The sequence below is a fragment of the Lemur catta genome, chromosome 1, assembly GCF_020740605.2.
Source record: "Lemur catta isolate mLemCat1 chromosome 1, mLemCat1.pri, whole genome shotgun sequence".
NCBI classification, from domain to species: domain Eukaryota; kingdom Metazoa; phylum Chordata; class Mammalia; order Primates; family Lemuridae; genus Lemur; species Lemur catta.
The window spans coordinates 35,896,358-35,922,420 of NC_059128.1; the positions used below are offsets into that span (position 1 = coordinate 35,896,358).

At 44.6% G+C, this 26,063-nt stretch overlaps 1 protein-coding gene across 2 annotated transcripts in view; it reads right to left on the minus strand.

Moving 5' to 3' along the window:
• Positions 1 to 6,377: 6,377 nt before the first annotated feature.
• Positions 6,378 to 26,063, minus strand: part of PRKCH (protein kinase C eta) — a 216,606-nt gene continuing 196,920 nt past the window's right edge. For both annotated transcript variants that reach the window (XM_045566057.1, XM_045566065.1), the window contains 2 exons: positions 9,179 to 9,322; positions 6,378 to 7,674 (listed from right to left, as the gene is read on the minus strand). In XM_045566057.1, the coding sequence (XP_045422013.1) occupies positions 7,528 to 7,674; positions 9,179 to 9,322 (291 nt within the window). In that variant the 3' untranslated portion in view covers positions 6,378 to 7,527. The remainder of the gene's footprint in view (positions 7,675 to 9,178; positions 9,323 to 26,063) is intronic.

Consider the following 26,063-nt stretch of genomic DNA (forward strand, 5'->3'; position numbering starts at 1 on the left):
ACCGCCGCATTAGCTTTTCATCTATTTGAAGGTGGTTTTGGTGTCTGCCTGCCTCTTCTCCCAAGGCTAACTCCCAGTTACCTCCTCACTTGCTGTGCTGTGATTCTTGCTCTTTCCATCTACCTGTTCTCTCTCCTTTGAACATGATCCAAGCTTCCTCTGTCTCCGTGGTGATGTCTAGAGCGGAGTTCAGTTTTCTAAGATAATCTAACCACAGCAAAGCTCAGTGGAGCTCACCCTTCCCCTGGTCCGAGATATCACATTGTAACCCTGGAGCATAAGAGAGCATTTTTATTATTTTTGGCAGCCACAGCACCCTGTTGTATATTCACTAGACTCTAAGCACCAGGATGTGGGGACTAGGACAGTCTTGCTCATTGTTACATCCCTATTACTTGGAAATAGTTCTGAGAAATCCTAATAAATATTTGTTGGATGACTATATTGAATTTATTCCCTTTTTTCTACTCATGCTGTTGAGACCTATTATTAATACTTCCATCTTGTTCTGATATATGATAATTAGCTTTTTCAGACCCAAGTACAGGTTCTGTTTATTTAAATTTGTTCCAGCACAGAGCTGTGAAAGAATATCATCTTTGGAGTTGAAAAGTGTGTGTTTGACACCCAGCTCTGATTGTATCATTGAAGAACACCTATGTCTTAAACATACAACATGCCAGGTGCCACGGATACAGTTATGCGGAAGACAGACCACAGGGCTGCCTTACTATTGAGTTAATTTGGGTAAACAATACAACATCTCTACATTGGAATGGAAATTCCATGAAAGCAGGGATTTTTTTTCTTTTTTTTTTTTTTCAGTTTAATTTTTCCAGCAACCAGAACATGCCTGGAATATGGTAGGTGCTCAATAAATATAAATGAAGTGAGTGAATGATGTGAATCTCGAAGTTCGTTTGTTCTTTTGTATATAATCTCCAGAGAGGGCATGTGCAGTCTGAAAACGAAGTAGCACTTTGCCCCATTGTTTGATTTTGTGTTTAGTCATGATGTTGAAGGTTTGACATCTCAAATAAGATTAAAGGGAGATTTGCAATTTATCTATTAATCTAAGGGGAGCAGAGGTTACCGAAGGTTGCAGAACCACTATTCTAGATTGATACTAATCTATTAATCATCACATTTTGGATACCATTGTTTCTTGACTCCAGCTTTGCCACAAGGAAATGAGGTGAGGTTTTGTCACGTAGGCTGAAGTTCAGCTATGCAAAAGCTATCATCTATTCTTGATCAACCAGTCTAGGAACCATCAAAGAAGAAAATGAGAGTGGACTTTCAAGACTTGTTCTTTATGAACCAAACCCCCGCACAGTCCTAGTGATCAGCACCACTGCCAGTGCACAGAAATTCCTTAATTCTGTTCTGAAATTTTGCCTATATGCATCTGAATGCTCTATATTAATCTATTTACCTTGGGCCATATAATTCATTTTATCAGTGAGTATTTACTCTTTTCATCTTGGAAATTATTCTCTTTTAGAAAAACACAGAGTTGAGGAATCCTGCTTTCTTCTTCATCCACAGTACTAATAGGTGGCTAGAAGTGGGCTTAGATTTCTTACGATCTCCTTGTGCTGATTTTAAATTTAGAAAGCTTTTTCTCTTCCACATATGAACAAGCGTGAGAAATGTGAAAGGCAACCAGGTAGGAGATATTGTCGAGTATGTGGCTTTAGGGACAAGCGATCTGTGTGAGCCTACAGGGAAACTAGGGGTTGAGGGAGCACACAGAGAGGATGTGTAGGTGGGCTAGGGCATGAAGGTTGCACAGAGATGGACACGGAGGAAATTTGGGTGATAGAGGTTTTGTGTATGGTGGGAGTAGTGTGGGGTTGGCAACTACCCATGGGAGCCCCTTGACCATATCCCTCTGCCCACGTTTAGCCAAGGGAGTAAGTACAAGGCTGGAAGAATCTGAGAGGTCATCTAGGTTATTTCTGGCACTTTCAGGTCAGATGACTACTAAACTATCCCTGGTTTCTAATTTGAAATGTCTCCAGAGAAGATTCCTGTCTCACTCTCTGCAGCCTACTTGAATATTTGACCACACTCGGTGCCTACACAGTCTTCACTTTGTGTAGCCTAGATTCTTCTAGCTGTGGTCCAAGCCCTTAGAAGAATGACACCTCTGTGGGGTAAAAACTGCCTTGGTGGCATGCGAAAGGCTATTGCTTGGGGACAGGGGTGCTGTGGCCCAGTTTCCAGTAAGAATACACAGGACTATGGAGACTCTTGTTTTACTAGAAACTCTCTTCTGAGATAACTTAATCTAGGAAGAAAGGCCCCTCATTCTATTATTGGCTTCAAACTCTCAGGCATGGCACGACTTATTGAACACCTTGAGTTCTTTCTCCTCTGAACTGGTCCACCAAGAAGTTGACTGTCCAGAGGGTGCCCAGCAGGCACTGATGCTGGGATGTGGTCCCTGTGTTATCTGATCAGAAGTAAATTAAAAGTATCTTTGTATTAAATCTGGCAGGACATATGAATTTCTGAATGGATGGAGAGAAAAGCCATTTAGGAAAATCATAAATATTTTTGGCCTCTATTTTAGGGCGAGCAGCAGAGTTTCAAACTTAAGACTGATCCTGTATGCCAATCAGAGCAGGATGGACTCAAAACCTCCTAGAAGTGTTTGAAAGATCTCCCCAAGAAGGCTCTGCAGCCTCGTCTGCAGCAGTTAGAAAAGTGAAATCCCTCCAACTTGGAGCATCTGTATCCGATGGGACGCACAGCATGGGTGTCCCACTCTGTCCATTTTCTGGTGCACATCACAAGCCACCTTCCCTTAGTCCTCTGTGGAAGAGCTCACAATAATAGCAGCTAACATTGACCGAGCAGTTCTATGTCCCAGCCCTGTGGCAAAAGCTTGACATATACTATCACAGTTAATCCCCACAGTATTAATACAGGCAGGCAGGTGCTATTCTCACTCCCATTTCACAAATGAGGAAGGTGAACACGGGGAAATGACTACCTTTCCTCAAGAACACAGAGTGAGTGAGGATTCAGCAGACAGGTCTGCCCCTACCCGAGTCAATGCTCTTAACCCATGTGGCGTGTCACCTCCCAGACCGTGTGGGCAGGGTAGGGCAGTGTTGCTTTTCTAGGCAGCCCCGGGCCAGGGCAAGAGCTGACACAGGTTGATGTCAAACATGCAGAAATATGTGGAAAAGGTGGTTGCCATTGTAGGGTTCAAAGAGCCTATAAAATAAATATGCAAATCAAAATTTTATGTCATCTTAGTAGTTGGAAAACTGGCTATATAACATTTTGGCTCTGCAAATCAAGTGATGGGGGGAGAGAGCACAGAATCAACTTAGCTCATTGGGGAATGAAGAGAGAGGAAGCAGGAGGAGGAGGGAAAGAACAAGTGATCAGGGAGAGGACGTGGGGGGAGTGGGGGGAGTGAAGCTGAGGGTGGCCCCTTAGCCTTGGTTCTAATTCAACACACGAACAAAGGGAGACGGCAAAACTCTGTTTACAGCTGCGTGCTGGCCCACTCTGTCCAGCCTGCAACTCAGAGCAGAGGAACATGTGACCACAGGGCTCATTCCCAATGCAAATGTCTACGGTTGTGTCAGAGCCTTATCTTCAGATGACGTAAAATGAGAAGTTACAGGATCCAGTGTGACCCTAAGCCAGGGGCAATTGCTATGGGCTGTCTAGTCATTTTAAGTCAACATTGCTAGATTAAGCAACCAGGATGACCAAGCCTAGGAAAAAAGAGGACATAAAGCTTTATGATGTTGGCCCGTGAAATGCTCAAGGCCAAATCTGAGGCTGGAATATTTTCAGGGCAACATGCACCCAATTAAGATCAAAACCTGACAAGTGGGATGTTTTTATTTTTGGTCTGGTCTTTGCTACCAAGTTCCCTCAGCTCTGTATCTGTAAACATGCAGCTGCCAAGGTAGGCTCCAGGCTGCACGAGCCAGCAGGCAGGGTGGTGAGGAGTTACTGAAGCATGAAGAAGCTCCTCTACGAGGGGAGAAAGGACTGGAAACTCCACCAAGCCTCAGAAGTTACCCTAGGGGTTCAGATGGAGTTCACAGGATTCAGTGAGACCCAGACTGTTTCCTCTTTTTCTTCTTCAGGGAGGTCTAAGTCCCAGTTGCATCACCCCGGCCTGCCCCAGTTCCTTTAAGAACTGGGGTCAGGCGCTCCAGGCCCTTCGTATGCAAATCACAGCCTCACTGCTGGTAAATGATTCTACCGAGGGGGGACGAGGGACAGCTAATGCTGTCCTCCCCAGTTGGCAGTTCATCTTGGGCTTCCTACCAACCCCAATTTACACCTTTTTTATTGTTCTCAAAAACTCACATAAGTAGAAAAAATAAAATTAGCTTTAATAGAAGAACCTTACTGAATTGGGCTAAAAGTAGGGACCCTGGAGTTAAACCACCCGAGCCAAATCCTGGCCCTACAGCTTTAGTTGTGTGACTTTGAACAGGTTACGATGTAATAGCTTTGTACTTCAGTTTCCCCCATCTGTACAAAGATGAGAGTACCCGTGGGGTATTGAATAAGTACATACGTTAAACGTATTTGGAATAAGGCCTCTCATATGAGAAACACGCGATAAAGGTTAAGCATTAAGTGAAAACATCTTTTGCAGTCAAAGGCTGATCCACATCTCAAAGCAAATGCTTGAAGTTACTCTCCTTTCAAATACTCAAGCCCACGAATCTAATTTCGTTAGGTCCGTGTGGGATAGCTGGGAGAGTGGGACCCATGGGTGTGGGGTGAGGACTGGCTGGGATGGAGAGTGGGAGGATAGGGATGATAAGGCCCGAGGATGGCTCCAGACTCCTCCCCCGAGAGGCAAGATGATCCTGAGGACATGGAGGGTCCCGGTGTGACCTTCATGCTGCCCACTGAGCCCAGGGAACCTGGCGGCCCCAGCAGACTCAGCCCTGCTGACTGAGTGGCCTGATGCCTGCTCTAGGACGCTTGGGCAAGGTAGCCTTGTGATCCCTCGGAAGGGGATGCAAGGTCTAGAAGAACTAAAGAAAGATGTGAAGTAGAAGTCCAACCAGGAATTGGAGACTCTTGGAGTTTTAGGAAAGTATCTGGGATATTCTCTCTCTCCTCACATATAAAGGTGGGATGAGGAAGTTCCAGAAATCCTACGGTAGCAGAATCCTTAGCTGTTGGATAATAATCTGTCTGATAGGCCTGGAATGATCTCATAAGAATGGACTTAACCCAAACTGGGGGGCCCAGGTAGTGGGCTTGAGAAAAGATTGTGAAGCAGGAGGGAAGCTGCTAAGTGGTTTATTCCACAGATTCATCAAAGAGAATGTTTTGGACCCTTTGCATGGCTGATGAATTTTGTTAACAAAACAGGAGGCATGCTTTATTTTCCACGGTTCTTTACCATGGGTAAACCATACCAAGAAGCTAATCAACCCCATAGAGCAATAGAAGCTGGAGCTGCACAGTAGCTATGAAAGCCAAAAAAGTCCCAAAGTCAAAATGATCCCTCCCTTTCCCAGAAGCCTGTTGGATCAGAACATCAAAGATTTAGACTCTAGACCTGGATCCACTCCTGACCAAGTTTGAAACGTATGGATAAACCAACCAACTCAACTTCTCTAAGCCTCTCTTTTCTTCTCATTCGTAAAATATACCATGGTATTCACATTGTCAATAGTGAAAATAGTGGGGTAATGACCTGCCTATCTCACAAGGATGCTATGAAGATGGAGTGAAATTATGTAGGCGCAAGTGCCCATGAACTGCTAAGTGCTACATGCATTTAAAGGGAAGCTCCTAGTTTCTCTATTCATTCAAAAGTAATTTTTTTTTTTTTTTTTACCTTGGAATGCAAAGAAAGAACCTAGGACAGAGAAGAGATTGTCAGTACTAGCCAGATTCTCTTCAGCTGCTCTGCAATTCCCTCGTCCCATCTGTAGTTAGAGGAAAGAAAGCCATATTTTGGTCAATGTGAGAAGCAATTCGTGTCTCTCTCAGGAGGGGTAGTCACGCAGTAAGCACCTCCCCCGTCTCGCTCTTCCCCTGGGAGGCCACATTTTCCAGATGGCATAGTTATAAGATGGAGGAGGACTGCTGCATTCATACTCTACATTATCTGAATGAGAAATAAACACTGAGATTTCAAGGGTTGATCTGTCGCAGCTAAGCTCAGCAGTCACTACCCCGACTCAGAACAGAAGTTTTGGTTAGTAAGAGGCCACGTCCATTTCAGGGAATCACAGAGGCTTCTGTCAACTTCTCCAATCAGGAATTTGCTTTAGGCCAAGGGTTCTGTCCATTCTGCTCAGAGCTTTTATTTTGACTGGAAATCTACTCTCAAGTGGGGAGGGAACAAATCCTTCTAGACAAAAAAATTTCCTTTTGCTACAAAATGCGTTTATTTCCACCCAGACAAAATTCTCAGACTGCATTTACGGGTACATATAAGGTCTGCCTTTGATATACATCCTGTGTACAAGATCCATTTCTCATTATTAAAGTGTGTAGGAAACATTTTTGTCTCTTAAAACATAACTTAAATAAACTGCTAATGTGTAAGCCATAAATTTGGTCCCTGACACGCGTGGCCTGCAATTCTTCACCGATGAGCCCAGAGCGATAGCGACATGATCAGATTCCCCGGGATCGGCAGGCAGCAAGCACCTGCAGCTCACCTGCTGATTGTGCTGCTGTGGTGGTGACCTTTCTGTGAAACAAGAGTTATGTGTAGACAAAGAAATGTGACATATGCAATGTGGAGAGGCATTTCACAGAATGCAAACACTATTCAGGTCAATTAGTAGACTCCAGAATGAATGAAAGCTTCATGAATGTAAATCTATTGTCTACAATACTGGGTATCGTGGCCTCTTTTCCTGGAAACTCAATAAATATCTATTAAAGAAAGTAAGGATACCAGAATAGGCTGTGGCAGTTGTCTTGGTGCCCAACATCTGTTTTCAAGGTTGGGCTTTAAGTTGTGAGTTTTAGGAATACCATTTTTTTGATTCTTCAGCATAAATCTTCTATTTGGAAAGCCACTTATTTCCTTTAATAGATCTTTAAATTCTTCATTGGCATTTAGAGGCTTCTTACAGACGGCCAGTATTAGGCGTTCATTGGCTTAAAGAAGAGCGCGGCGAGGTCCACAGAAAGTCTTGATCTGTCTCTCAAAGTAAAAAGCCTGTTTGGCTCAGAATTTCTAGGATCTAGTTTATTCTTCATGCCTTCACTTGTTTTGGCTCCTGTTAATATCCCAAGCCTGACACAGCCACAGAAACGCATAGGTTGAGCAGTACAATGCCTCATAAAATGTCATTTCAGTATCAACCATTTCCAATATCATGGATCCCTTTGAAATAGTTGATCTCTTGCAGTTCCGTCCTTCACAGAGTTCTCCACTTGCTCCTTGGAGGTAAGGCTCTTGTTCTAAGGCTGATGCTGGGGAGTTCCCACGAAGGAAATTCCTGGAAAAATCTCTATTCCCTTTTGCGTCTCCTACCATCTCTCTCATTCCCCATGAGGCTATGGTTGCAATTCTGGAGACACATAGGAAAAGTTTCTAAACTCATCCTGGTTAATCATAGGAAGATGTCCCTCATCAATTGGAGTTAAAACTGGCTCTTCCTTTATGAAGTCAGGGTCAAAATTACTGACATCTTCTCGGGATTTCTGCCAAAAAAGGAAACAAGGGTCAGATTTTATGCACTTGAGGCTCACTTGTCTGGCATGGGAGTTAGCCCATTCCGATGAACTTAGAGAACCGCTCTGCAGCTCGTTCAGTAGCATTATTTACAGTTATGGTCATTATGATTAAACAGTGCTTTACAGCAATTCTACTGCATTGTGTATTATTACGGCATTTGGCAACCACCAATTCACTAATCCCTTGAAAATCTCGCTGAGCAGGCCAGCCTCGCTGGGAGGCTAAGGAATTAATTTGGCCACCCAAATCAGCCGGCTTGCTCACCCTTTGCTCTCACTTCACAGAGGCGGCACTTCCAACAGGGCTCCCCGAGAGATGCACAGCTCATATTTGTCAACAGAGGCTGTGGAAGTTCACACTTGTCCCACCTGTTTGTACACAGTTCTATATGCTTGAAGAGATGTTCCTGAAATACTTTTTGGAACTGCTGAGCTTAGGGAACAACTGCCAGTCAATTTACTCACTCGGTGCATTACGCTCTGGGGGACCAGCTGTGTGTTGGGACTCCAGGCTCCAGCCTCTGAAGGCAACACTGTCCCTAATCCCAGGGGAGCTGGCGGGGGTATGCCCATTGAAGAAAATGGCTTTATCTCTGGGTGCCCGGGGTCCAGCAGCCTAGCAGACTGTTACTGATTAAGCTTGCTGTAGGTCTGAAGAAGTTTTATACATTTATAAATGAATGCCGGAAAGATCATTTCTACCAGTGTTAGACCTCTCACTTCTCTTACCTGACTCAATGATATTTCTCTCTCCACCTCTGGACCACCTCTCTTCCCCGTAACTCTGGATCTTTCGCAAGCCTGGCTCCTCTGCCTTCCCGCTGCAGAGCTCCTGATGCACGGAAGAGCGAGAGCTCTGCTCTCAGACTATGAGCTGGACCACCCGCGGGAATGCCACCGCACTCAGCTGCACGGCGTGGAGAGGAGCCCGTGGTGCTCCCTGAATTTCTCTAGTCAAAGGGAGCCTGGCCTGAGCTCTGTGCCCGAGCAGCTAGACAGACCCAGGCTCCTCAAGCTAAGGAGCCAGGCTGAGTGAAGGAAGCAACATCTCAACGGCCTCTCTGCTTTCTCGGGGCCTTGGGAAAGTCACAAAAGGTGCCCTGACTGAGGAGCACGAGGAAATTGGCTGGGAACAATGACACTCTCAATTAGCCAAGTTCTTTTGAGGAAACCTGGAAAGTTTCAGGCCTCTTAGTCCCTATGTGATTTCAATTTAGGTTAAAGGAGGATGGAGCTAGGGCAAGTGAGAGGTAAAAACTTTGGGAGAAGTAACTGGGGCACACGGAGAGATGTTATCTCGGGGGCAAGGAGCTCAGCCTCCCGCTCCAGGCGAGGCCACCCTGTACAGTGTCAGGCTGAACGTCCAGTCTGTCACTCCACAGGGGCCATCTGGCTGTCTGGTGGACTTAGGTGGAACACTGTGACATCTGAAGAAAGAGGAAAGTCTACTATAATGGCCTGCGACACTTACGATTCTGGGTCTGAAGGGCGGCTCTAGTTGGCGGTGGTTCAGCTGGGCCCAGTCGATTTCTTTAAAGAAAGGATGTCTCAAGATAGCATGTTCGCCTCCCTGGGTCAGGCTGCCCAACCGCATGGTGGGGTTCTTGGTCATGAACTGAGAGAAACGGGGGGGATGGGGAGAGAGAGAGTGAGTCAATCATTCATTCACACACACACAGCAAGCATGTCACAAGACGGCAGACAGCGGGTCTGGCAGAGGAGCTGCGTGAGGCTTTCTGGCTGATCTTGCTTAACTAGCTGGGTTTTCCGTCACAGGCAGCACAGTCAGTATGAATCATGCCTTAAAGGCGCAACTGCTGGTGTGGATTTATGGCCTTCCCCACTTCCATTTCAGACATGGCCACTAAAAGAAAGCAGAAGGGTCCAGTTTTCTTTTCTGTAAATACCACGTATTTTTCTTTCCTCTTTAAAGAAAAGCAGCTCTTTGTGAAATAGTGTGCCTTTCTCCAACACTGCAGTTGTAGACAGCAGGCATCTTATGAATGGGGCTACTTTCAGAAACAGCTGTGCCATTTTTCTGAGAGACCTGACCCGCTGGCCAGGACTCCCGTGCTGACAAGACCACAGAGAGAAGAGTGAGAGTCGTTATTTTTGAAGATCTGTGGGAAGAAGCAGCAAGGGTGAAAAACTAAAAAGTTCTGTGTTCCCGATCTAGAAAAAACAAAGGTGGCTACTTTTTTTTAGGCAGCAAAGATATCATAGTTCTAGAAGGAAAGTTTTTCCTTCAAGACCCCTCCCCACTGTTTTGAAATAGGTTTAATGACTGAGATTCCATTGCTACATAGACCAAAAACTAAAACGAGCACTGCCACACATTCAAGCAATGTGTGTATATAAACCCTCTGTGTTTATATCGGTTGGTAGATTTCCTTGGTGCTGAGCTCCTATCGAAATGTTTTGGGCTAAATCTGCTTTCACAAAATAGCCAGGAAAGGGGTTTTGATCACTTCTTAAACGAGGACAAGTACAGGATAATCCACTTTTCATGGCCAGAATGTTGGTTCTCAATTTCAAAGACACTTAAGCTAATTTCCCATTTCAAAAGAAAATTGCCTCGGATGCAAAAGCTTTGGTTTTGTTTTTATTTAAATCAAGTCATCTTTAAACAGACATATGACAACTTAGGACAGCCCCCAAGCATCCCTTTCCAAGTTTGATTTGTAAACATAAAACAAAAGCAATGCTGTGCTCACAGAAATGGCTTTGGAGCTCAGTTTATAGAGCAAAAGAAAAGAAAATCTTGTTGAAGGTGCAGGCATGAAAAGGCAGTGTTTGGAGGTGGCCACTCTGCCATGCCAGATGGCCAAAGCTGTAAAGCCTCCAGTGTTGGTTCAAATGAAAATGATCATGTTGAAGGAGGAGGCTGCAGAAGTTCCTAAGCAATCTGACAGGATACACCTTGTAAAATGCTTTTTAAAAAAGCTTCAAAGGGGAGCTAATAAAAAATGAAGACACTGACAGGGTTTAATGGCTTCTCCTCTGTCCTAGTGACAAGGATTAAAGGCCACAGGTGGTGCTGGATTGGAGGAGGGACCCAAGAGTAAAAGAAGCATTCAGGCCCAATCAGAGCAGTTACCACTTGAGGCACTGACAGTGGTCAACGTGGATTTAGGAAATGCATATCTTACAGATAACTCAGTTGTGCAAGAGCTAGGAGTTCACATTGCTTGGGTTCTCCCTGGATAAAGCTGTACAACTCAGGAAGGAAGGAGAAAATACTTACAGAAATGAGTAGATTCTCTCCTTAGAAAGTCAATGGGATACAATTCCTGATGGAAAAGCAGTTCCTATTCTAAGAGCTACTTAACAAAAACCAATGCTGCAAAATGCTCCTGAGCAGGAGACACGAATGGCAGAACAAGCCCAGATGGCTTGTGGGAAAGTCCCAGGCCTGCCAATGATGCGTGCGGAGGACATCGTGTGAATGTGTGGGTACAGCTTGTTCTTCTGGGCAAGAGGAACAGTGCAGGACTCTACACGCCGGGGTGGCAGAAGCCCCCGTGTCCCAGAGACTTTTCCCATTCTTCCCTGCCCCGGCACTGAATCCAAGCTTCCGTGGGGCACTGTGTAAAAGGCCTTGCCTGAGGACAAGATGACCAAATCACAGCTGTTACTCCTCTAAAGACTGCATCCCTGGAACTGGGGGCAGGCAGAGTAACCCTTCCCCTAGCTTGACACTTTCTCCTGGGGTTCTGATAAATCCTTTCGAATAACCAAGCGGTTTTGTTTTGATTTTTAGTATCTTGGCTTGAGCCCTTCAGATGCATCCATCCCCTGCTTAAACATAAACCTCAGTTCAATTCACAAAATTCACAGGGTGTCTACTGGGTGTGAGGTAGTGCCCTGGGCTTCATGGGAATATGCAGATGACAGTGAGAGTGCCCCGCCAGCCGGGAGCTGATCAGGAGAAGGGGGAAGAGGCACGCAAACTCTGTGAGACACAGCTGGATGAAATGAGCTCAGAAGAGGGACCAGCTGAACAGCACTGGGGCCAGTGGTGACAAGGCAAGTGACAGCCTCATGGAAGAGGTGGCATTTGACGGGAGAAGGATGAATAAGGTTAAGGCAGGCATGAAGGAAGGGACAGTCGTGTCTGAGGACACAGCTGGCACAATGTTCAGAGGCACACAAGCGCCCGGCGCGACGGAAGAGGAGCATATTGCCTGGCACAGCTGGCACGAGGGGCGGTCAGCCACGGAACTACGGGGCAGCCAGAAGGATCCATCAGAGATGCGTGAAGAGGTGAGTGGCAAGAGGCGCCCTGTGATTCAGCCACAGTGTGATGCATAAATCCCAAATGGAGAGGTAAGGGGTGGGGGTGGGGCAACCAGTGATGAGGCTAAGACGATAGCCGAGAAGATAGAAGTTCAGAAACGAGGGGAGTTTCTAGTTAATGGGAGGGAAGAGTTGGAAGCAAGTGCTAGAGGGCCGTGGAAGAAGAATGAGAATAAACACAATCCACCAACTTCCCAGAGCAGGTGAAGGGGGGAGTCCAAGATCACGGGGTCCTCCCAGCTGGCTGATGGAGCAGTGGTGCTGAGTAACAGGAATGGACAAAAGAGGGTGGTTGATGAGCTCAGCCTTGCGTTTGAGGTGTGCAGGTACCCACATGGAGATGATTGCTGTATAAATCCGGGGTGCAGGCCATGGGAGAGATCTAACTCAGAGACATTGACACGGGTAAGAGCTGCAGCTGGGAGGGCAGGCTAGATTGTGCGGGTGGGAAGGAGGGGGAGAGACAGAGAGAGAAATAAAAAGAGAGAGAGGGAGAAGGAGAGAGAGACTAGAACTGAGACCAGCCCTGGGCCTCAGACATATTTTATTTAGTCCACACAGTATGCTTTAAAATAATTTCAATTACTTGTCAAACATTTAAAAGCTAGGAGATGTCACATCACATGAAAGTCAGGTTTTCCAAGTTCTCTTGGAAAATGGGATATTCTGGCACCCTGGGCCTGCACTGGAGTTGTGCAGTGGCTGCCGCTTTGATGGGGAGTCCGACCCCCAGGAGGCCACACGCCCTATGCACCCCAACAGCTGGCTGGCGTCACTCAGTGACTTTCACAGCTCCTGACCCCCGGCGTAGGGAGATAAGGCCAGGGAAGGGGGGCAGCTGGCGGAGCTCATGAGGAAACCAGAGGAGGACAAATACCATGAAACAGAAACCAGGACAGGACCCATTCCGAGGGGTGGGGGAAAGGGTGATGTTAAGAGGGTGGAAGTTTTACATGGGGGGGGCAGGTTGTGACCCCTCTATGCCACCCCCCTCCAAAGATGCAGAGATAGGAAGCCAAGGGAACATTTAGCCTTTCACGGCACATATTGGTGCGGTCGTGTAGAGCTGGAGGCAGAAGGGGCTCGTCACCCTCAGCTGGGCACAACACTGTCCCTAAATACCGTGTTCCTCCTACTGTGACCTGGGACAGCATGATTCTTGTGCTGGAAACTTCCTCCATTTGCTTATGTCTCTTATGGGACCCAAATGCCAAACAAGTTAACAACAATGTTGTTTAGAGCAATCCCTTTCATCTATGTCTAAGATCATACTTAAAACTTGCCTCACCTCAACTGACCTCCTCCCTGACTGTGGTGCAAAAGGGAAAGTCGGCCAAAAAGGAAAATATTGTGACTTCATGAAAGATTCTGGACACATTTGCTAAAGGAAGCAGAAAGTTTTCTAGGGCCAATAAAAGCACTTAATGAGCTGCAGAGAGTGAGTGAGGGGCCAGGGCGGAAAATCTGATTCTACCCCAAATGTAAGTCTCAAACTAACTGGAGAGCAGGGGAAGGAGAAAGGTCAAGAGCTCACAGCCTCCCTTTGTGTCCCCATTCCTTCTGTGGCCCTCATTAGAGTGGAATTTAACCAGAGGATACTAAAGGAATCAGAGGCACACCTGGCCCTGAGAATGAGAAACTTAAGTTTCTTCCAGGCGCCAGAGGAGGTAAGACTCCAGGGAAAAGCCACCAGCCATGCTCCCTCCTGAGGGTAGCTCTAAGGTGGAGTGTGAGAGATTTAGGCCAGGTTTGCGTGAAGATGTCCTGGGAACCTCCTATAAAGCAGGCGAGGACATATAAAGGATCTAGGATCCTCTCTGACACAGAGGACTCAGAGGTTAACTGGTCGGGCTCCGCAGTTTGACTACCTGTGTTTGTATGCTAGTTCAACCACCGAGGAGCTGTGTGACCTTGGACAAATTTCTTAACTTCTCTGGGCCTCGGATTCCTGAACTATAAAATGAAGATTTTCCTGTAGTTCATAAGGTTATGATAAGTAAATGAGATAATGAATGTAAAGTACCAGGTACAAAGAAAGCCCTCAGGCAATGATAGTGTTAGTGAGTATCTTGCTAAACCACGGGTAGGGCCATTCTGTTCTATCTATCGGCAAGGGCTGGGACTGAAAGCCTCTGAATTCTGAGGTCAGCCTTTGGGTGAGAGTTGGCTCTGCTTGTAACTCTACTTTGTAGCCAGGAAAGATAAACCAAGACCTGTTCTGCTTTCACAGTCCTGGGCTTCAACAATGGGGTGGCAGGAATGGTCTTTGGAAAACAGTTTTTCAAGACGATCTTAAAACAAGAACACAAATGCTACTCAGGTTTTAATGTGCAATTGTGTCTGTGTCAACAACAGAACGGAGATACTGACTGCAGGAAGATGGGCACCGTGGAGCAACTGCTTTGTAAATCTGGCATCAGGTACGGGACTAATCGTGTCTGGTGGACTCCGATACACTTGAGGCGGCTTTGGTTGATTTTTGAGTTGTTGGATATTCCAGATGATGGAGTTTAAACTAATCCTGTGTAATTATGAGCCTTGAGATAACAGGATCCAAATGTACTCTGAAACTCATTAAAATGAAAGCAATGGCTGAGAGTATTTTTTCTTCTTTCAAAATCTGTCTGATTTCATAGGAAGACAACTAGTTACATAAATAGAGCAATTAGTCTAATACAATTTTCTTCCAGGAGCCAGAGAATACTGCATTTTCTACCTATTAGTTGGACTTGGCTGTTGGCAATACAGAATGACCTTCTCCTTTCATTCAATTTCAGACTTGAATACAGGGCAGAGGGAGTGGGCAGCTAGGGCTGGCAAGCCAGAGGGAAGGAAACCAGGGAGCCTCAATATTGCAGGGAGACGCTCCTAAATGGGAAGAGGACACTCAGAGCTGTGGCTCTAAAGAGAGTCCTGGGGACAGAGAGCAGAGCAAGCACAAAGCACACGGAACAGAGTGTGGCCCGCGGCCATGACGGCCAGCCTTGCCGAGGGCGCAGAGCCTAATGGGGAAGACAAGCAGCACAGCACGTGTGCATGCTGCAGGCATGTACGTCTGTCTGCCGCTGCTGGCACAGGTAGCGTCTGACCCAGTTATGAAGACCAGTCACCAACCTTCTCTCACACTCCCCTGCTGGCTGCGCTGGGGAAGCCCGACCTGTGCCAGCAGCACCCCTGGCTCAGGGCAGTGGTAACGGGGGACAGGCTGGGCATGAGAGCCAGCTGGTGGGACAGCACGGGAGGGGAGAGACAGCAGGGCTTTTCCTAGGAGAAGGCAGAGACAGACATTTAAACTTAAGATGAAGCTGATGGCGATCCACTGGGGGTGGGGTGGGGCTTGGCAGGGTGGAAAGGGGACACAGGGATTTTCTGAATTGCTCTGGGGAATCAAACTGTAATCTTCCCATGCACTGTTCTCACACAGGACGGTGCTGCTCTGGAGTACTGGACAGGCCAGAAGGAGAGTTGCTCCAGCTTGCTCAGATTGGGTCTGCATGGAATTCACTAGGCAGGAATAATCTGCAACTCATGGTAATGGACCTCCCTGCCAGGTATCCAGACTGGTGTGGGAAGGGGGCAGCTGCAGGAGTGGACCAAGTGGAGAAAAGAACAGTATAGTTTTTGGAAATGTTACAGCTTAGTAAGTGGCAGCCATCGCTACTGTACGTGTATGCAACACGTGCTTGTGTTGTACCAGGAACTGAAATTGTTTCAGATTAATTCTACATCATTCTTACAGCAACTGTAATTATTATTCCCATTTTACAGATTAGGAAACCGAGGAACAGATGCATCTGTAACCTGCCCAAGGCTACACAGTTTGGGAATGTGGAGCTGGGGTTTGAACTCAGGCCTGTCTGACACTAGAAGTCCTTGCTTTGGTCACTATGCTAAGCTTCCTTGAGGCTAACCTATCTTCTCATTTGGCTTCTGGGTTAAAGATTAGTGTGGACAGTACTTGGACTGACAGGAGGAATCCGACACTGTGTGACACTCAGGACTTCACCTGGGTGAGAGTCCACAGCACTCTGTGTGTTGACTGACATTGCATTTCCTCTGCTGGCTCATGTGACACTGTCCTTCCTCCGATTCTATGGAGGGAGAGTGGCTGAGAAGTGCGTGCAGGGCAGGTGTACGAGAAGGGAGAGAAAAGTCCCAGACTTGGAAAGAACCCGAGGCGTCCTTCGGCCTGACCACCTGGTTTTACCTGCAACAACTGATGCTCCTTATGTTGGAGGAGAAAAGATAGGACACTGGTAACATTTTCAAATACCTGAAGAGCTGTCGGCCAGAGAGGGATGAGGCAGCTCCAAACGGGAGAAATGATAAGCCCAAGGAGTAGAAGTTCAAGGAGGTGTATAAAGTATATCATAAAAAAACCTGTTTTGTTTTCATTTTTCTTAAGTACTATCGAGTGATGGAAGGGGCTTTCTTGGGAGGAACAGGACTGTCTTGTCAAGAACACTTGAAGCAGAACCTGACTGACCTGTTTGGGTCAGCTGGGCGGTGACACCAGTGTCCTCCACAGTCTATGCCCTCGACAAGAGTCTATAATCTTTTCCTTTCTTTCTGCTCTTTTCGGATTTATTATTAAAACTCCAGGAGAAAAGAGCTGACCTTCTGAAGATGACTACAGCTCCCTCAGCCACAGATGCCATATTCTCCTTGGGCCTGAAATGGACTTTTCCTTATGAAAAATAAAATGATATAACACTTGCTCACACTGATCTCCCTGAGCCAGTTACAGTGACGGAGCGGGCATGTGAGTGTGAGGGTGTGTTCAGAAACACCAACGGGCCGGTGCCTTAACTGAGCTACATCAGAGTATCCTGTGAGATGTCTCCAGACACACGCCACGCAGTGTACTTCATGTCCCCCTCTGACACTCAGTACAGTAAATGCCCTGCGGTGTTTCAGTTCTTGCAGCAGGGCAGGAGCGGTGCTGAAACCCCGCAGCTAAAATCCATAGCGGGTTTGCTGGCTGCATTTTCCACCCTGTCTGTGACCGGAATCCAGAAGCCTTTTCATAGGCATATGCTCAATTCCTTCTCAATGCCCCCAACACTCTGCCTTTCCTGTGTTTTAAAACCATTATTGCTTTCCCTGAATCTCAGCCCATCTCAGTGGCTTCATGCAGGTCATGTGACGATGTTGGTTAAAAATAGGTAAAGGTCACGGGCAAGTCTAATAGATAGAAACCCAAGGTCAAGCACTTGTACCAATGCCAATGTTGTCAGCCAGTGTGCTTTTATCCCTGGCAAACCAGCCCAAGCTGCTCTGACTGATGGGGGAGATTTCATTACTCTCCAATGATTTCCAATTAAAGGAAAAGGAAGGTCCACCCACTGCTGCTACCCCACGTGCCCAAGCTACACAAACTACTTTTTTCCAGGTATTATCCCCTAAATGTAACTAATGAAGAGAAGTGAGGGCTAAAGACTGTCCAGAGGCACACTATACAATGTCCTTTATTTACTTCTGAAGAAACCCCAAGCCAATACCCTTCTTTATGTGGGACACACGCTATCTTTGGTATACAAACCAAACCTCACGCTCAGTCTTTAAAAGTTATTAATCTTTGATAGTTTGCAAGAACAAACAAACAAAAAAATATATCACTTCTATTCACAGGAGAATTTTTTCCAACTTAAAACAAAAAAGCTTTGCTAACCCACAGACATTGTTTAGCAAATCACCACATAGGAAAAGTTTCCACGCTCACTTTACAAAAAGCTTTGCCATCTTTATCCTTTTTGCTGAGATGGAGATTAAAGAGACGTATGGTATTAGTACTGCATTAAAAAAAGAAAAAAAAAACCCTCCTTCACGCTGCTACCTACAAATAAAATGTTAGGAGCTCCTTTGTTAGGAAATTTAAAATCTAATGAGGGGAAAGGAAGTTGAAAACAATAACTTTGATTATATGATTTAAAAAAACCCAAAATACAAAGTCTTTGGGAAGATCAGTGATTTTCTGTTTTCTGCAGACACCAGCCTTGATCTGTGAGTAAACGGTTCATTTCTGAACGGTGTTGACCACACTAGGGGTTTCAGTCAGGGGCTTGTGGGGCAGCTCCATTTCCTCATATGGGAATTCCAGTCCCAGCAAAGGACTGCCAGGCTGCATGCTAACCACCACTCTTATTAAAGGATCTTTTGATAACTTTCTTTTGGACTTCCCCCAGAGCAGTATTTGAAAAACTGGCTCCAATGATCTGGAGGAGTTGGAGCCTCTGCATTGCTCTGGTCCCATTTTTTCCTCCTCTTCCTCGGCCTTCTCCTGGCTGACCACCTTTTGGCCACTCCTTTGAGCATTCCAACTGGGGGAGCAGGGATACGGAGAGGTGACAGTCAATGCCCCTCGAATCAACTGCCTGGTGATAGACATGGGGCACATGTCCAGCTAAAATAGGGGCCCTGCATTAACCTGCCCCCCTCCTCTGTGCGCAGAGGCAGGCAGGACGCCTGCAGACAATGCGCGGATGATGCAATCCGATGGGCTGGATGACAGACAAACCCACACGCGTACACATACTTTAATTTCTATAAAGCTGAGGAACAAAAGCACTTTATGATCTCCTTCTGATGCCAAGTTTACAATGCCTCCAGAACTGACAAGAGTGACTCAGGAAAATCCACCAAACTCCTTTCAGCACTTATTTAACCCAGCTACCTGTGTGAGCGCAGAGACAAGGGTGTTGACTCACCTGAGTCAGCACTGAGCCACGTGATTTCTTGCTGGAGATGATTCAGCAAAGGAGCAGTGACCTCTGAGACAGGGCTGTGGACCCTAGGGCCTCCTTGCGCCTTTCTGGGCCTCGACAAGGGCAAAACTCAGGGAACCCCAGAAGCCCTAAGCAAATTATGTATTTTCTTTTGTCTCATGATTATCAGCATTTTGGGATAATTTAGTGCCAGCCTAAAAAACTTGGTAATGTGGTGACAACAGAACACATGTCGCATTTATTACCAAACCAAGCTGAAAAAAAATGTAAAAAATAACCGCATTTAAGGTTAGCAATCTGGAAAGCCTATAACTATTCTTTACACAAATGTGTGTATCTTCATGTATCTTTCTTGTGTTAACTTCTGAGGATATTGCCAGTCCTAACAATTTATTCCCTGAGAGCTGGGGGTGGGGCTGCCTGCTCCTGGAGCATGCACCTGTGAGTATTTGATATTCAAAGAGAGGATAAGACAAAAGGGGAAACAAGGAAAATGGGTCTTTTTTGGGTGCACACAATGGTTATTTTTAGTTGTCAGGATCATCGATTAATGATGTGGGAATGTTTTACGTAGACGTCCTGGGCTAAGAACTGCACGTGTGCTCTAACTACCCGTCCGTCCACTGACTCTGTGCTCCATGGGAAATGTTCTCGCAAGCAAGTCCTTTCTTTGTCCTTTACCTATGTCTGTATGAAATTTTTGGACAGCCACACACAACTCAAAAGTCTATAATCAATCAAAACAAAAGTCCATAATCATGGCGGTGGCAGGGGTGGAGGGGGGAGTGGCAAAGGTGACGACGGGAAGGGCCAGTGCAGGACAGTGGCATTAGATCAGGGGTCAGAGGATCCTGGAGCCTACCCTGCCAACCATGCACCCTCAGAGGAATGCTGGTCGAGGACACCCGCCCCCCCAATTCAGGGGCTCAGTGACACCATCACACCAGATGAAGCCCTGAGGTCTTTAACATCTATACGCCTACGGTACATTATATAAATGGGTGTCTAAACAGTTTCCACAGATACAGATAACAATGCCTTCCATTTTAAAAGGTAAGAGGGAATTCAAAAAGCTTTTTATTTTGAAAGAAAAAAGGAGACAACCAAAATATCCAGTAGACACTAAGTTGAGGAACACTTCGAGCATATATTAAAACAAGATCATTAGAAAATCTCTGGAAGCCATGTAAAGATGGCCCACCACAGCAAGATGGCGGCAAGAGAGGTGGGAAGGGCTGGCCTGGAGATCTTGCCTCTTCCTGCCTCTCTGGTGGGAAAGGGGAGACCCACCCAGTCAGAAAAGGACCCCACAGGGTCCCAAGGCAGCAGCTTGGGGCAGTGTCCACCAATGAGGACTCTCTTCTTCTCTGATGTCTTTTGTTAAAAATGCTTCTTTGGGGTACTCTTAGCTACTGACTTGGGGGTTGAAGGACATTTCTTGAGGAGGCATAGAAACTCTTCTGGGATGCTGAAGAAGTAACTGTGCTAAAAACCACTGGTTAATTTTGTATGTAGCATAAAAATGATCAGAGTGATGTAGATGGCCAGTCCAGGAACCGGAGACTCTTACTTGGACTCAAAAGAGGTAGCTGGGATCCACGGAGAAACTCATATGTGGATCACATCATTTGCTCTTTCCATACATTTGTATTGTAAACCATTTCCCTTTGTTCATGAAAGTGGAGTTCACTGTTTCTACACAGGCTAGAAATGTTTCTTCCTACACCCATGCTGAGCTTGTATAAGATATCCATTCACACGTTGGCTTGTAAAATTTTTCTACTGTGAACATTTTAGAAAGGATTGTTAAATGGACTCTATGCACCCACCACTTAGCCTTGACAGTTACTGACACATGCCCAATCTTGTTTCATTTGTTTCCTTCCCCAACTCCTGGATTATCTGGAAAGAAATCCCAGCAACCATTTCATTGGTGAATACTTCAGTCTGTTGGTCTACTCTTTATACAATAGCCAGTGCGATTTTTAAACATGAAATAGTGATTTTATGGCTCATGTTTGCTTGAAATCCTTCAAGGACTTACCCTGGCACTTCAGATAAAGTCCAAACTCCTTCCAGTGGCCCATGCTGTCTTTCTGGCTCTTGCTGCTTCTTCAGCCTCATCTCCACCCACCACTGCCTCACCCTTTTGCTCACAACACCCCAGCCAACCCACCATGGAGTTAGTTAAATGGACCTCTCCTTACACAAGACCTTTGCATACTTCCAAGCCTAATTTCTCTTCAGCCTTTATTCTCACCTTAAATGACATCTCTTCTGCACAGCCTCCTTTAATGGCCCAGAGCAGTCTCTGCCTGTTCCATGCTTTCAAAGCACCTTGGACTTTCTTCTTATTAAATTGTAAATATATAGTTATTGTATAATTGCTTCTTTTAAACCTCTTTCTCCCTCCCCACCCCAACTAGACTGTAAATTCCACAAGGGCAGGGATCCTGTCTGCCTTCCTCATGACTGGATGCTTGCACAATACCAGAACATAGCAGAACCTCTCCCTGCTTTGCCTACACGCATTGATATAAGCCTGTTACATGAACAAATGGGTCAATATCTATTAATGTTTGGCTATTTATATACCACCCATGTGTCTTTGGTTAAAATTAAAAGCTCCTGGAGAAAGAAAATACAATTCTCTCAGGAATAAAAGTCTACCATAGCCTTGTGTACAATTAAGCACTTCTTAATCCTGATGAGGTTGCTGAGGTGTTCAAGGAGAGGATCAGGATAATGACATCTCTAAGCATGTTGTAAAATTACTACTCATAAGTTAACAACACTAATAACTTGCTCTTGTATTGTGCATTCCACTTTGAAAGTGCTTTCATCTACAATGCCTTATTTGAAGTGGGTACTGTAGGTGTTACCATCACAGTGGTACAGAGGTAAAGACTAAAAATGAGTGGCAGAAGTGGAATGAGGTCTTGTTACTCTAAGATTAGTGTGTGCTCTTTCCATTCTGACGTGAAGTCCCTTCACCTCTCTGGGCCTCAGTTTCCTCATCTATAAAGCAGGGATTTAGATAAAATGTTTTTAAGGACTTCTAGCCCTGTAATTCTGTGTTTATGTTACTAATCAAAAAAGCTCCATAAAACAGACAAGTGATTACCGTTTAAAACATAGCACTCAAGACCTCTGTTTTTAGAACTATGCAAGACACCATCCCAATGGATTCAACCATCCAACATTAGGAACTCTAGTGATCACCAAGCTCCCGGAATGCCTGATGATAGGTTGTCACAGAATTCTGGGAAAAGGGCTCAAGTTTGTATGGGTTAAGGAAAATAGTTTGCCTTTATGTGGCATTGTGGCACAAAATGAAAGCTTATTCAGAATCCTTCAAGATGTCTCATCTTACCTAACTTCTGACATGATTCATTTCCTAAGCCTTAGCTTATCTGACCTAGGAATGTTACTCCCACCTAGCCAGCACTACTCAAAAGTTACTGCAGGCATCAGTGTCTTTTCTTTTTAAAATTGTTATGAGTACAAAACAGTTGTATATCTTTTTTTTTCTTTTGAGACAGTGTCTGCTTTGTCCCTGGGGCTAGAGTGCAGGGCTTCAATCACAGCTCACTGCAAACTCAAACTCTGGGGCTCAAGCGATTCTCCTGCCTCACCCTCACAAGCAGCTGGGATTACAGGCGTGTGGCACCACAGCCGGCTAACTTTTCTATTTTTTGTGGAGATGGGGTCTAGCTCTTGCTCAGGCTGGTCTCAAACTCCTGGCCTCAAGCAATCCTCCTGACTCAGCCTCTCAAAATGCTAGGATTATAGGCGTCAGCTACCATGCCTGGCCCATAATAGTTGTATATCTTAATAGGGTACATGTGATGTTTTGATACAGGCATACACATTAATTCACATTAATCAAATCAGAGTAATTAGGGTATCCATCACCTCAAGCATTTAACATTTGTGTTAGGAACATTCCAATTCCACTCTTTTAGTTATTTTAAAGTGTACCCTACCTCAGTGTTGATTATATTCATTCACTTTGTTGTATAATCAAATAATGTTCATTCTATATAATTTTCTAACTATATTTTTGTACCCATTAACCATCCCCAATTTATGTCCGCCTCCCCTCTGCCCTTCCCAGCCTCTGGTAACCGTCATTCTACTCTCTGTCTCCAGGAGATCAATTGTTTTTAATATTTAGCTCTCACATATGAGTGAGAACACATGAGATTTGTCTTTCTGTGCTTGGCTTATTTCACTTAACATAATGTTCTCCAGTTCTAGTTTCTTTCTTGTTGCAAATGGAAGGGTTTTATTTTTTTGTGGCTATATAGTATTTCATTGTGTATCACAATTTCTTTATCCATTCATCCATTGACGGACACTTAGGTTGATTCCATGTCTTGGCTATTGTCAATACTGCTGCAATAAACATGGGAGCACAATTCAATATACTGAATTCCCATGCTTTGGAAATATACCCAGCAGTGGGATTGCTGGATCACATGGTAGTTCTATTTTTAGTTTTTTGGGGAACCTCCATACTGTTCTCTATACTCATTGTACTAATTTACATTCCCACCAACAGTATATGAGGGTTCCCCTTTCTCCACATCCTTGCCAGCATTTTTTTTTGTAATAAAAGTCATTTTAGCAGGGCGCTAAGATGATATCTCATTGTAGTTTTGATCTGCATTTCTCTGATGACTAACAATGTTGGGCATTTTTTCATATACCTGTTGGCCATCTGTGTATATCTTCTTTTTAAACAACTATGCAAGCTTGGAATATGTCTTCTTTTGAGAAATGTCTATTCAGATACTTTGCCTGTTTTTAAATTGGATTATTTGATTTTTTCCTATTGAGTTGAAGTTCCTTGAATATTCTATTTCTTAATCACTTCTCGGATGCGTAGTTTGCAAATATTTTCTTCCATTCCATGGATTGTCTCTTCACTTTGTTGATTATTTCCTTTGCTGTGCAGAAGATTTTTAGCTTGTGTGATCTCATTTATCCAATTTTGCTTTTGTTGCCTGTGCTTTGGGGGTATTACTCAAGAAGTCCTTGCCCAGACCAATGTCCTGAAGCATTTCCCCAATGTTTTCTTTTAGTAGTTTCATAGTTTCAGGTCTTAGATTTAAATCTTTAATCCCTTTTGAGTTCATTTTTCATATGGTGAGACATAAGGGTCTAGTTTCATTCTTCTGCATATGGATATCCAGGTTCCTCAGCACCATTTATTGAAGAGACCGTCCTTTCCCCACTGTATGTTCTTGGCACCTTTGTCAAAGACAAGTTCACTATAGATGTACAGATTTATTTCTGGGTTCTCTGTTCTGTTCTATCGGTCTATGTGTCTGTTTTTATGCCAGTGCCACGCTGTTTTCATTACTACAGATCTGTGGTATAATGTGAAGTCAGGTAATGCAATTCCTCCAGCGTTGTTCTTTTTGCTCAGGATGGCTTTGTCTATTCTGGGTCTTTTGTGGTTCCATATAAATTTTGGGATTATTTTATCTGTTTCTGTGAAGAATGTCATGGGTATTTTGATGGGGGTTGCATTGAATCTGTAGATTACTTTCGGTAGAATGGACATTTTAACAATATTGATTCTTCTAATCCAGGAGCATGGAATATCTTTCTATTTTTTTGTGTCCTCTTCAACTTCTTTCATCAATGTTTTATTAGTTTTCATTATAGAGATCTTTCATTTCTTTGGTTAAGTTTACTCCTTGGTATTTTATTTGTAGCTATTATAAATGGGATACTTTTCTGGTTTCTTTTTTAAATTGTTTGCTGTTGGCATATAGAAATGCTACTGATTTTTTAATGTTGATTTTGTATCCTGCAACTTCACTGACTTTGTTTATCAGTTCTAATACTTTTTGGGTGGAGTTTTTGGGTTTCTCCAGATATAAGATCATAGCCTCTGCAAACAAGGATAATTTGACTTCTTCCTTTACCATTTGGATGCCCTTTAATTTCTTTCTCTTGTCTGATTGCTCTAGTTAGAACTTCCAATACTATGTTGAATAATAATGGTGAGAGTGGGCATCCTTGTCTTGTTCCAGATCTTAGAGGAAAGGCTTTCAATTTTTCCCCATTCAGTATGATACTAGCTATGGGTCTGTCATATATGGGTTTTACCATGTTAAGGTAAGTTCCTTCTACACCCAGCTTTTTGAGAGTTTTTATCATGAATGGATGTTGAATTTTATTGAATGCTTTTTCAGCTTTATTATTAAATGTCTCGAGGTAGCTCTGTTTGGGTTAAATCTGCCTGGTGTTCTCTGACCTCTCATATCTGAATATTGATCTTTTTCTCTAAGTTTGGAAAGTTCTCCGTTATTTCTGTGAATAAACTTTCTACCCCAATCTCTACCTCCTCTTTAAAACCAATAACTCTTAGAGTTGCTCTTTTAAAGCTATTTTCTAGATCTTGTAGGCATGTTTCATTCTTATTTATTCTTTTTTCTGTTCTGTGTATTTTCAAATAGCCTGTCCTCAAGCTCATGAATTCTTTCTTCTCTTTGGTTAATTCTGCTATTCAGAGACTCCGATGCAAATCTCAGTTTTTCAACTATATTCTTAAGCTCTAGAATTTCTGCTTGATGTTTAAAAAATATTTCAGTCTGTTTGCTAAATTTGTCTGATAGGCTTCTGAATTTCTTCTCTGTGTTGTCTTGAAGTTCACTGAGCTTCTTTAGGACAGCTACTTTGAATTCTTTGTCTGAAAGGTCACCTATCTCTATCACTGTGGGATTGGTCACTGGTACCTTATTTAGTCTGTTTGGTGATGTCATGTTTTCCTGTATGTTCTTGATACTTATGGATGTTTGTCAATGTCTGGGCACTGAAGAGTTAGGTATTTTTCTTTAATCTTTGCAGTCTGGGCTTGTTTGAACCCTTCTTTCCTGAGAAGACTTTTCAGATATTCAAAGGAAATTGAATATTGTGATGTAAGTCTTTGGTCAGTCATAGCAGCACTGGGGGTCCCCCAAGGCCAATAATGCTGTGAATCTTGCAGACTCCTGGGGGTACCTCCTTGGTGAGCTTGGGTAAGACACAAGAGAATTCCCTGGATTACCAGTAAAATTTCTCACTCTCTTCCGTCACTCTTTGTGCTGGCCTGCTGGAGTTGGGAGAAGAGTGACACGGGCCTTTCCTCATGGCCACCAGAGGCAGGTCACCCCTGAAACCAGCTGAGTCTCACCCAAAGCCAGTTGTGACTGTTGCCTGGCGACCTCTGATGTTGACTCAAAGTCCAAGGGCTCTTAGTCAGCAGGTGGTGAATCCTGCCAGGACTGTGTCCTCCTCTTCAGGGCAGCATGTTTCCTTCTGGCCCAGGGTGGGTCCATA